General features: G+C 44.5%; 1 protein-coding gene across 5 annotated transcripts in view; it reads right to left on the reverse strand.

Moving 5' to 3' along the window:
- Positions 1-7,360: 7,360 nt before the first annotated feature.
- Positions 7,361-12,752, reverse strand: part of LOC135091957 (potassium voltage-gated channel subfamily H member 8-like) — a 42,009-nt gene continuing 36,617 nt past the window's right edge. For 2 of the 5 annotated variants that reach the window (XM_063990066.1, XM_063990056.1), the window contains exons 11-13: positions 12,220-12,362; positions 9,596-9,815; positions 7,361-9,243 (exon numbers count right to left, since the gene is read on the reverse strand). In XM_063990066.1, the coding sequence (XP_063846136.1) occupies positions 8,083-9,243; positions 9,596-9,815; positions 12,220-12,362 (1,524 nt within the window). In that variant the 3' untranslated portion in view covers positions 7,361-8,082. Of the gene's footprint in view, positions 9,244-9,595; positions 9,816-12,204; positions 12,363-12,752 lie in introns of all 5 variants that reach the window. The other 3 variants (XM_063990036.1, XM_063990030.1, XM_063990046.1) reach the window with 2 other exon arrangements.

The raw sequence follows: 12,752 nt of genomic DNA on the forward strand, positions 1-12,752 counted from the left end.
ATAAACCCAAAACAAACTCATAGCACATCAATATATTCCCAAACACATCCAAAACACACCAAAACAGTCCACAATATACTCAAAAGATACCACAAGACTAAAAACACGTAAAATATATCTAAAAATATCCTAAGCCGCACTTAAAACACCCTAAATTCTCGCAAAACACACAGATAACAGCTAATATTCATCCTAAACACATCTAAACATCCCTAAAAACCCCCAAAGCAGCCCACAACACTCCTAAATATACCTAAAACATACTTAAAACACCCAAAACACACGAAGTATTATAGAAAAAGGCACCGCAAGATGGGAAACTAAGCTAAAACATTGTCTTCTTGGTATTCACCTGTTATATCTCCTCCTACTCCATTTATCCTTACTTTTCCCTCCTCCTCCTCCTGTTTCTCTTATTTTTCTTCTACTACTACTACTACTACACACCTGAATTTGGAAACAGCTGGAAACACCTGCAAAAAACTGGAAATTACGGTAAATATTGACGAGGAGACACTGGAGCCGAGCGACTCCTGGGTCCTTTGATGACGTCACAGGCGAGCTGCCGCCGGCTCGCTGGGTTACGTATGTAACATATTCCATTTTGAAACTGATCCCTACAAAAAATGAAACTAGGCTCGGATGCATTATATATTCTGACTTGATAATTACTTTAATTAACATTCACAGTATCAAAACATCTCCAGCCTGAGTAGTTGTAAAAAAATATTATATAAAATATGAAAAAAGTGTTGGAACCTTTGACACCATTAAAAAAAAAAAAAAAAAAAAACTGAAAAGTCCACTCATTTCACTTCACACCGGTAAAATAATACTTTAAAAAATCTGAACTATTTTTTCAAGCATTGCAATGTTATTTACAAGCTGAAATAGATATGAAAAAAAAGACATAATCACCACTTTTAACGGGATCATAAGACTATTCAAAGTCCATCCTCATAATGCATCAGGAACGGAAAATACTCTAATTATCATAAACGGTTTTTTGAACCAATAAAATCTTCATTAAAGCCTACAATGAAATGCCAAAAAATCAGGTTGGGTAAAAATCACCGTAAAAACCACCCTTTATTTACGCAAAAAACGACAGCAAATTCAGCACATTTACTTAACTGAAGCAAGAAAAATACTTCAAAAGCATCGAAATATTTTTAGAATCCATAAAAACTTACTATACAAGCCAAATAAAATAATTCAGAAAAATAAAAAAAATATTGGAACCCACGAGCTGGCAGAAGCAGCAATCCATCATGGCAGCCCTTGGCAGCGACCTCAGTGGGGGAGCCGGCTGCCATGTTATCTCAATTATTCCTTCATGGCGGATATATGTGCTCAGCGGATATGAATTCTAGACATGGCTCCATCTTCTGACATGTTTGGCTTACAATAAGTGAGAGACGAAGCAAATACTGGTCGAAAACACTGACGCCCCACCTCTACCTTAACTGAGGGCTTGTTTACATATTGACGAACTTCTAATATTTCCCTAAATTTCCAACTGTTTCCTAAACCAGTTGCAAACAGAATCTAAAAATAAATCACCAACCTCAAAAAATGCCTAAAAAATAAAAAAGAATAATAAAATCTAAATAAACGTGTACAAGATAGTACTGCGAAGAGGAGCGTGTTGTAGTGAAGATTGAGGATAGGCTGGCACCGCTGGACTCACGTACTCGTGCCTCTCTGGTGCTGCTTGGCGATGCTTGGTGCAGGAAGAAGCTGCCCGGAAACACTGGTTAATAGAGCGTGTGAGGCAATACTGATCATTGTTGACCAAAACACTGCAGCAAACCAGCCAGTTAGCCAGCCGCCCACCCTACCCCCTCAGCGCCACCTGTCACTGCTCCTCAACCCAACCACACTCTCTCTCTCTCTCTCACACACACACACACACACACACACACACACACACAAGTTGACATGTTATCAAATAATAATTCATATAATATAATATCCTCTCTTCCTCACTCCTCTTTTCCCATTCCATACCAGCTACTTGATTATCAACGAAAACTTCATTCACTGCTGCACCGTGTCACCGTAGCAAACACGAACCAGCGAAGGGCAGGCTCAATTAAAATGCTCCTACTCTCTCTCTCTCTCTCTCTCTCTCTCTCTCTCTCTCCTCACGACTGTTTCTCAAAGCCATAAAGATGATTAGCAGGGTTTTCAAGGGTGTTTCTCCTGTTACTAATGTAGAAATGTTAATGTGTCACTAGAACCGTAACAACACCCTTGAAAACATGTGTCACTTCGACTAGAATCTTTTAAAAGCGTGTTTCTCCTGTTGCTAATGTAGAAATGTTAATCTGTCACTAAAACCGTAAAAACACCCTTGAAAACCTCTGCAACTACTGAGAGAGAGAGAGAGAGAGAGAGAGAGAGAGAGAGAGAGAGAGAGAGAGAGAGAGAGAGAGAGAGAGAGAGAGAGAGAGAGAGTACTTTTATTCAGGAAATGTTGCATGTTTGTGAATAAGACTGGTTTATTCCGAGGGAACAGTCTTGTCACGTGGTCATATACAAGTGAATGATGACGGAGAGGCAGACGAATGAATACACGTAATGATGTTGACGAAGCAGAAGAGAGTGGTGGTGTGCAGGCTATGGTTCATATTGGCTTACATCATAACACTTAGGACGTGCACTCAACACCTGGGGAAGTGTTGTAGTGAAGTGCTTGGCGATGTCAGCCGAGGTGGGTGGAGGTAAAGGGCACTTTTGTCTCCGCTCACTGACACAGACAGTTTCTCAGGTAGTGTTCAGCAACCCTTTTATTTATTTCCAGTAACTACTAAGTCAACTTACTCTAGCCATACCTCATATGATGGAGCTTGGGAAATGGATTTTTGTCATTTTTATACAATAAGTATTTAATAAAAAAAACAATTACTCGGCATATATAAGCCCGCAATGCGTCACATGATACGGCTTTCAAAGCGGAATTTCATTACCATTACTAGAATTCACTTCATTTAAATAAAGTTTAGGAAAACAAGCATGATGCGCCGTAGTGTTCAGCCGCTCCTCGCCCTATCTATTTATTTATTTGTTTATTGTAGTTTGTAAACCAGTTAGACCCACTCAGCATGCTATGACCCAACACAAGAGGCCTGGGAAAATTTATTATCTTCACGTGGCTGGTGGAGGTGAGGCCAGCTTCTGTCTCCGCCCCAGGAGGGAGATGGACTGACGGGGCTGCATGGACTGGGAGGGATGCAACCTCCTGCCGTAGTCCTGCCAGCGTCTGTCTTCGTTCCAGGAGGGAGATGGACTGGTCAGAGTGCATGAATTGCGGGGCGAGGGCGGGGATGCAGCTAGCTGGGATATTGAGACAAGGGGGAGGGATACAGAGTAAAAATACACATACGGGGCAGGGCTTGGCGGGGCTCGGCGGGGCGGGGTGGGTCAAGGACACCGAGGTGGTGTAGGGATGGTAACAATGCACTCCTATCCGCTTCACTGCCCTATGTGTGTGTGTGTGTGTGTGTGTGTGTCATTCACTTACAGTCGTCTGCTGGTCACCCAGCTAGCCGTTCTCCTTCGGAAGGAGCTCAGAGCTCGTACTGACCGATCTTTGGGCAGGATTGAAACATCGGGACAGCGAGGTCACAACCCCTGGGGTTACATCCCGCATCTACTTGCTACTAGGTGAACAGGGACTACACCTTAAGAGGCTCGCGCATTTGCCTCGCCGCGCCCGGGACTCGAACCCGGGCCTTCTTGGTTGTGAACCGAGTGTGTGTGTGTGTGTGTGTGTGTGTGTGTGTGATGGGCATGAATTTCAATTACCAGGTAACGGCTTGGGGGAGGGGAAGGAGAGGCAGCAGGTCGCCCACCGTCCCCATTTGCCAGTCCTACTCCTCGCTCGCCGTCCCTACTCGCCTGTCCCGTTCCCCGCCCGCCGTCCCCACTCGCTTGTCCCATTCCCTTTTGTAATTATCAGTGTATTAGTTAAAGTTTAGTAACAAAACACACGCATAAAGCTTCCCACACTTTGATTCCTATTGTCCCGTCTTTTTTTTTTTTTTTTTTTTGTGATGCCCAAAAGTGACCACGAGATAGTCTGGAAAGAGCAAGTTTATACTTTCTTTTTATTCTTCTTAATTTAGTCATCTGAATTTACTGAAGAAAATACCGCTTTAGGCATCTTTTTCTTTCCTCTACATCACACGGCAAATAATGTTTTGTTGCTTTCACCAGCCAGTGACACTCAGTGCGGGTGCCAATCTTGGATAATTGGTGAGGGTTGTATCAGGAAGGCATGATTTATATATCTTTTGTTGAGTTTTTTAACCCATTTTAATACCTCTGTCATATCACCACGTACCCAACGTTTTTTTTCCAGGAAATGAAGCTTAATATTTATATATATATTTTTTGATCCATCCGCTTCTCTCAGCAGAGCTATTTTCGAAGACCACAGATGATTAGTTGGATTCTCAAGGGTGTTCTTCCTACTGATAATGATGAGTACTTGTAAATCTCTTACTAGAACCACGAAAACAAAATTGAAAACTCTTATAGTTTCCATAAGAACCTGTTAAGAGAAGTAGAAGTAAGACGCTGAAGTGTTTGAGAATGTGTCTCCTGGTGAGAGCTTATGACTTTCCAGTCACGTCACTTTTCTCTCATTTCGTAACTCTTAGTGATTCCAGTGATAGTTTAACGAAAATTCTGCATCATGAGTGGGGAAAAACATTCACGAGAACCCGACTAATAATCTCGGTGGCCATTGAAAATAGTTCTTCGGGGGAGCAAAACATTTTAAAGCAAAGCAAGGCTGTAAAACCACAAGGGATACTCACCATGCCTTTATTTACAGCACATACACATAAGATCTTGCACGTTTATTGTTGTGGATGCTCGTACGTACACTCACACACACGTCCTTAATAATACGGAATCAGTGCTACAGAGAGTGCGCTTCACGTTGCAAAAAAATATATGTATTGACACCATACGGGAAATAACGCAGGTGACCCCGATGCTGTGCCGCGTGTAAGGAGGGAGAAAGGCTAGGAGGGGCGTGACTCCTTCGTCCTTCCCTTCGGCGTCCTAGGAGAAGACGCGTGACCGAGATCCAAGTACCGTGCCCTGTGCTTCTCTTCGGCCGAAATACGAGTAGAAAAGAAAGAACGTTAAGAGAGTGAGAACAAATATACGTACGTATGTTAGCTTCTCTTCGGCCGAAATACGAGTAGAAGAAGAAAGAACGTTAAGAGGGAGAGGTCAAATACACGTATGCATGTTTTGTTTTATCACTTTAACTGGTTGTGACAGTATAACACGTTACTTTTTTTGTTCGACTTTTATCTAGCAAAAATAAAACTGCACCAAGAGATTTCAGCGACTCGATCAAACCTTTTGTTACTAATGTTCCCTTGAGAAAAATCGTTCTCAAAGCTTACACCAGATAATCTTTTATACTTGAAAACCCACAGCAATGAAAGGGTTAGGTATGGTACTTTGATGACTGGTTCATCATTAATTTTTCCTTTCCTCTCTATTCTTCCTCTTGGTTCAGGATTGATGTTCCTTTCCCTATCTCTTCATTCTTCCTCTCCGCTTCAGTCAAGGTAGTGAAGCCGGCAGAGAAAAATAAAGTGCTTTTTAATGTAAGAGGGACTTTGGCCTTGGGCAACAAAAAAAAAAAAAAAAAAAAAGAGGTCCAATGAAAGAGTCATTACCTGAAGACGATAGTTCGAAAAAATAATAATAAATTAAGAGAATAAAAGTAAGGACAAACACTAAGCTTTTTTTTACTTCTGTTTTTTCATGCCGTCATAATATACATCTTAAAATTGAATTTTATTCAATCTCGTATTCAGGAACGCTTTGTTCTCTCACCACGACTATTTAGAAATAGAAAGAGATGAAAGAACTGGAAATAGCGAAGGTAAAAATCACTGAGGAACGCCGTATTCAAGAGAGAAGAAAAAGAAGCACAAGGGAAGGACGAAAAGTTTCTTCCGTCGTTGTATTTCCTCCCTCTTCTCTTTCTCCTCCACTGGATAGGAAAAAAAGTAACAAAAACAAAGGAAAAAAGTGGTTTGTAGAGCACTTAACTATGTGTGTGTGTGTGTGTGTGTGTGTGTGTGTGTGTGTGTGTGTGTGTGTGTGTGTGTGTGTGATAAACGCAATATTCGCTTCACAACAACGCGAGGTGAAGTGCGGGGCAGTTGCACAAAATGACAAACTGCCCTTGAGGTGACGCCACACAAGTGTTTCCTTCAGCATTTATTTTCATTTTCTGTCCTCGCTAACTTTTTCTTCTTCGTTGTGTGTGTGTGTGTGTGTGTGTGTGTGTGTGTGTGTGTGTGTGTGTAGGCTCACTTCAAAAACGCTATAAAAAAAAGAGATTATGCTTCACCTCGCGTTTTCTTTTTCCCTTTCCTACACGTTTTCCCACTTCATGCAAGGTATGTGTTTCGGAAAACCGCTCCTCATATACATCTTTTCATAGCACGCATATTTCTCCACGCGCCTGTTTACTTTTTCGTCTGATACATCTGATACAAGGCCGCGTTCATACAGGCCACTTATACAGGCAGTGGAGGGGAAACAGTTTCTGATTGTCCCACTACGGTTTTTGAGAATAGCCATGGTGAGAGAGCAAAGCGTTTCTGAATACGGCGCTTAGTCTAATAATGAGAGTAATGCATTATTGAGGGAAAGCGTGTGTCGTAAGGAGTCCATCACGAAATGAAGTCAACGAGGGAAAATAAAAGTGACGTCATGGGTGAAGAACAACAAAACAATACTTCCTTGTCGAGTTAAGTCTGCAGTGGCACTTCTCTCTGCCGAGCCTCTCCACATGGGTCACTTTCGGACGCGACTCATGGTACTATTTCAGTGTCTGCGTGGGCGTGTGGATACCGCCTTGAGGTGGTTGACATGCCTCCGGGAAGATCAGGAATATATCAACTCTAATACTGTAATAATGTTCCGATATCTTTCTGTTATTTTGGAAACGAGAACACAACATCACACACACACACACACACACACACACACACACACACGATACGAGCGTAACAGACACCACAAAACTGGAGATGTCACACCGGAGTGGGCACAGCAGGGGCCACGCTACCTCAACAAGTCATAGCGTGTGAATGAGGACCACTGGTAACATGAAGGCTATGTACAAGAGTATAAATAAATCTTATAAACTATTTTAGTTAGTGGAGGTAGATGAACCAGAGTTAGAGCATAAATAGTTCAATAAAAATATAAAGCATCTCTTCCGATTGTGTTTGCATTATACAAGTATAACATCTTTTACCGTGTACGAAAATGTACACTGTATAGGAATATATAGCAATAAAGCTTGCTTAGATATAATAAAGTCTTAATGCAGAATTAACAACAGTATCGACCGACCAGTCTGTGAAGAGAAAAACCGGCTAGTGCTACAGGGACAGGCGGGCCGAGGCGCGGCCAGGCGCTGAGGGTGAGTGCCGCGCGGCGGGGCACGCGGCGCCGACTGGTGACGCGGACAGGACGACACCAGGTGAAGGAGGCTCACAGCCTCGTTCCCGTGGGCCTCAGCTGTCCTGGACGCGTTACCTATTCATAGCGAAACACTGCGGAAATAATGACAATAGTACATAAATCACGTTACGGTGGATGGAGTGAACAATGGAAAGAGTCAAGAAGAGCACGTGTTTGGCCACTGCATCAGGCAGTCGTTAACGCTCCCGCGAGTGTGTTCACGAGTGGCGTGTACTTCTCCCGTGAATCCTTGTGACGCTTTCTGTGTTTAATCTTAATTCTTAAAAGATTATAATACTGTAAGTGTCTTTGAGGGGAATACGTTAAAACTCGCAACTGTGTCTCGGCCATTGTAAAGATTAGTCTAAAGCTTCGATTAATTACGAGATGCATAATTGGAAAGTTGAGATTCAGCAGATGCGATCAAAACTGCCGGAAGAAGCTGCGTGCGCAGCGCGGGCAAGGCGAAGTGCATCCTTGTGCCGTGAAGGATAACCGACCGGGTGAGACCTACCAACTCTTTGTTTGTACTGGCGTCGCGAAGTGATCAGTGCTTTTGATCCTTGGCTAGAAGTCTGTCACGTATGTCGGTTTCTTGTTCTGGGTTTCTCTCGAGGTGGTTTGTGTCGGGGGGGACTGGGGGATGGGGGCTGCCGGCGCCCTGCTGGAATGGGGGTGACTGGAGGCTGCGGGGGAAATGGAAGGATTTGGCTGAATCTTGTAGGCGGCCACAGGCATGGAGGTGCTGCGAGTCATGGTGTGGTTCACCTCCGAGAAACATATGAGATCTGTCTTCGGGCAGTTCGATGCACAGGTGTAGTGAACTAAAGTCTTGTCTGCATCCGTCTCACTCTTAGGGACCTGGTTGTGTACCAAGGCGGGGCAGGCGCCGCTCTCCTGGCTGGGCGATTGACGCGTCTGGTTCTTAACATTATTGGAGAGAATGTCCCTCAGGCTCCCGGTGCTGCGAGAAGAAGAGATGAACGATTTGTTGAGGCGCGGAGTTGGATTCCAGTTACGGAGGTTCGTCAGTTGGTACATTTCCAGAGGGGGTGCGCTAGGCGTCCTGTTGTTGTTATTGTTTCTGGTCTCGCCGCCAAGGCTGGCTGCCGGCTGTATGGTTATGGAGGGCTTTTGATTTTGTACAGAGTTTTGGCCGGGAGGGGAGCGAGGCCCATGGAGAGAGTGGTCTTGCTCAGAGGAGGAGGTTAAGTTTTCCGAACTACTGGTGCTCGTCTCCTCTGACTCAGTGGCGCCCTGGTCGCTGGCTGCTGGTGAAGAGGCTTGGGGCTGTGTGGCGCTGGGAGACTCTTGAGACTCATCGGGCACGTCCGGTACTCCAAGCAGCTGAAGGACGCGAGATCGGTGAGCCAGAACGAACGCCTCGAGCACCGCGACAGGAACGTTTATGGGGAGGTCAGTCTGCGTGGACACGTTTCGGGTGCGGTGACGGCCCAGGGTGGAGGAGCCTCTGGATTCGCGATAAGTAGCGGCGAACACACTGGGCGAGGATCTGCACATAGGGGCGAGGCGGTTCTCCTGCATGTAACTGTTGCTGCCGCTGCCGCCGCTTGCCCCGCCGGTGGCGACAACGTTGCCGCACGTCAGCCGCCTCCCGTCGTTGCTGGCCACAGTGTAGCAGCTGCCGTGCTCGTCTCCGCCGCCCTCGTTGTCGATGCCGCCGATGTTGTGGCTGATGGACTGCAGCAGCTGCAGCGCCGACCGAACCTGAGGCAGTGCGAGGGTTAGGTTTAGGCGGCAACGCACACAACACACGCAACATATGCAACGCACACAACACACTCAGCATCCACCACAACACTAAAGCTGAACAAGTGCACTGTTAGGGCATAAAAGTAAGATGCACACGGCAAGTACCACACCAAAAAGACATTTCTCAATGATGCTTTCCTGAAAGACAACCCTCGTTGACTCCCTTGCCACGCCACTCTGGCAATTACTAAGGTTACTTCAAGTATTCTCACTTATCATTTCAAAGGGAGTAAATCATCATATTTTTTTATAGTGATGAATTTTGCGAAGCCATCACAGTTCACCAAGCAAAGCGCGGCACCATTACCTCCTGGGTGAGGCCGCTGACGTCAGAGTGCAGCGTGGTGACCTGCGTGTCCAGTTTCTCTAACTGCACCTTGGCCTGGTCGTCGCCGCGCAGCTCGTCGTTGGAGCGGTGGTGGAGGCGTGTCGGGGAGAGCGTCTTGAGGGCTCCTCGCACCGGCGTTCCTCCACTTCGCTCACGACTGCGGTGGCCCCAGCGAGGACTGCCAACATCCTCCTCATTCCTGCAAGCAAACACGTGTCACAGGAATACAGACGCAGCATCTCATGGTCACACAAGGAAGTTTTTTCTTAATATTTCTTACGCACCGACACCATCAGTAACGCCTGCATCGTTTGGTGCCGGACAAAGTGAATCCCGCTCGTGCAAAGTGAGTCCTGTCGTGTTAAGAGAGTAGAAGCACTGCCCTCTGTCGACAAGCTTTTGAGTTAGTTTGGCGACATCACAGCGGAAGAGCGAGAATAAAAAGAAAAACAAAACATACACAGCAAGATTTTTGTTTTTTCCTTTACCTCCATGGGCATTCTACTCCTCCTGCAGATCAACGTGACTCCTCAAGCCCCACGAAGCAGCCCAGCGCAGGTCAAACACACAGGCTAACACACAGGCGCAGGCTCACATCAACAGAGACAGATAAAAAAAAAAAAAATAGAATGACAAAGAAAAAAAATTGCATACGTGGAAAAAAAATACTAGACTATACTGAAAAATTTGCATTGGAGAGAGAGAGAGAGAGAGAGAGAGAGAGAGAGAGAGAGAGAGAGAGAGAGAGAGAGAGAGAAAGAGAGAAGAGAGAGAGAGAGAGAGAGAGAGAGAGAGAGAGAGAGAGAGAGAGAGAGAGAGAATACGAAAATGCTGCAACTCAAATATGCGTAAAAATATATAAATAAAATAAGACATTTATGACTGGTTATGTAAAACACTAAAATAGGAAAAGACTGTCCTGAGAAAATGCGTACACACACACACACACACACACACACACACACACACACAGACCAATGATACATGACACTTAAGAAAGTAAAATGAGACAGATCACTTCATAACTTAAATACATAGTCTACTTATATGTATACTTATAATTATGTATACTTATGGTTATGTAGGTAAATATATATTTTCCCTTCAGGTACACACATGTAAATAATTAGTCAGTTCAGCACACACTATCATCATTTAATTAACGAAGTCAAGTCAATCAAACTGAACTCTAATCAAAGTTATAATAATCCCGCTATGTACAATTAATAATAATAAAAAAAAACTATCACCAATATTTTTGAAAAAGTTATGGAATATATACACATTTTTTTTTATTTATCATCATTGTTTTAGTATGACAGTGCTGAGATTTTTTTTGCGGGGGCGGGTGTGGTAGGGGTGATAGGGTGAGTTGGCAGGGGTGACTTTTCTTTTTGGGGGGGGTGGGGGGAAGGTTGGCAGGGATAGTTTCTTTAGGGAGGCTTGGCAAGAATAGTTTCATTTATTTATCTGCTTATTTTTTAGGGCTTATAATGGGTAAAACTTTGGTAGAAAAGAGGATGAATCTTTAACACTTAACTGGCGGAGGAGACGAGGATGAGTGAATGAATGAGTGAGTGAGTGAGTGAGTAAGTGAATGAATGAGTGCTTTAGTGAGTAGATTAGACGATGAGTGAGTGAGTGAATTGGTGACTGAGTGGATCGGTAAATGAGTCGATGTGTGAGTGAGTGAGTGAGTGAGTGAGGGAAACATGAGTGAGACAGCCTGTGTTTATGAGATGTGAGAGCAAAGTCAGGAATAGAGTGAGAGGCGAAGGGAGAGGGAGTGTGCGGATGACGTGAGGGGTTTGCAAGGGGTGGCGTGGGATGCGAGGGGAAACAGGGGCTCTATTGATACGAAAACTATACAAGAGAAAATAACATTCTACACATTTCATTAGTGATTCGTTCAGCGTCACTCCGAACCAGTGATATGAATCCAAACCTGAAACTGAACCAGAGAGAGAGAGAGAGAGAGAGAGAGAGAGAGAGAGAGAGAATGGTTGTTGCCTGGAATCTGAACCTGAACCTGAACTGATTCACGGCTTCACTTCACTGGTTCGAATGACACTTGTTATCTATTTACGAGTCTACTTATTATATTTAGTTCTGGATACTATTTTTACGTTAGGGATGAACTACGACTGGAAAAAGGCAAAGGTACTATTGACTGAACTTGGAGAGAGAGAGAGAGAGAGAGAGAGAGAGAGAGAGAGAGAGAGAGAGAGAGAGAGAGAGAGAGAGAGAGATGCATTTACGTACGGCAGTTATGATTCATAACAAAATAATTGTACTATTATTTGTATGAAAAAGACAGATAAAAAAAAAAGATAAAGAAACAAACAAAACACGCAATAACAAACAGGACAAAGCTACTTAATAAATCAGGAAACAAAAAAAACAAAACAAAAAAAAAATAATAGTTTAGCATTGAAATAAACACCTAAACTAAAACACAAAGAGCGGAGGCAGCATAGGCGGTGAGTGGGTCGAGTGCTGAACGGGGCGGGTCTGGTGGCTGAGCAGGGCTGGTGGTGGCTGGGGGAGCGGGCGAGGGGACGAGCGAGGGGCGGACAACATTGACTGACCGTGCGAAGTTGAACCTTGTGGTGGTGCGGGAGTGAAGCGGCGAGCGAGGCGACGTGGACACGGGCGACTTGTCCTCCTCCTCGCTGCCTCGCTCCTCGTCGTCCTCGCTGATGGAAGGCAGGAGGTTCTTTCCTGAGCCGATCTCCATGTCCTGCTGCTGCACACGAGGAGGGAGAAGACAGAAGACATGGCAGGAGGGACATTGGGGCATGATAGGAGCTGTGTTTGGTTATGTGGGTTTAATGATACACATATAGGAGCATAAGAAGAAAATAACGTCTCACACAAGGAATGTATATGTATCCTACATAAACTCAGCCATTACATCCATCACCCTTCTGCTGACTCGTACTAACCGGGATGTGTCGGATACGAGTCGAATCAGGGATGCAGTTAACAGCAGGAGATTCACACACTGATAATAATAAGTGATGAACGTGGAGGTGGAGAGACTGTACTTCTCTGCCTTAGACACTTTTTTTTTACCTAAGAGGGACACTGGCCAAGGGCAACAAAAATAATAATAAAAAAAGAAAAGAAAAAGAGG

Source organism: Scylla paramamosain, chromosome 3 (genome assembly GCF_035594125.1).
Source record: "Scylla paramamosain isolate STU-SP2022 chromosome 3, ASM3559412v1, whole genome shotgun sequence".
Classification (NCBI taxonomy): Eukaryota; Metazoa; Arthropoda; class Malacostraca; order Decapoda; family Portunidae; genus Scylla; species Scylla paramamosain.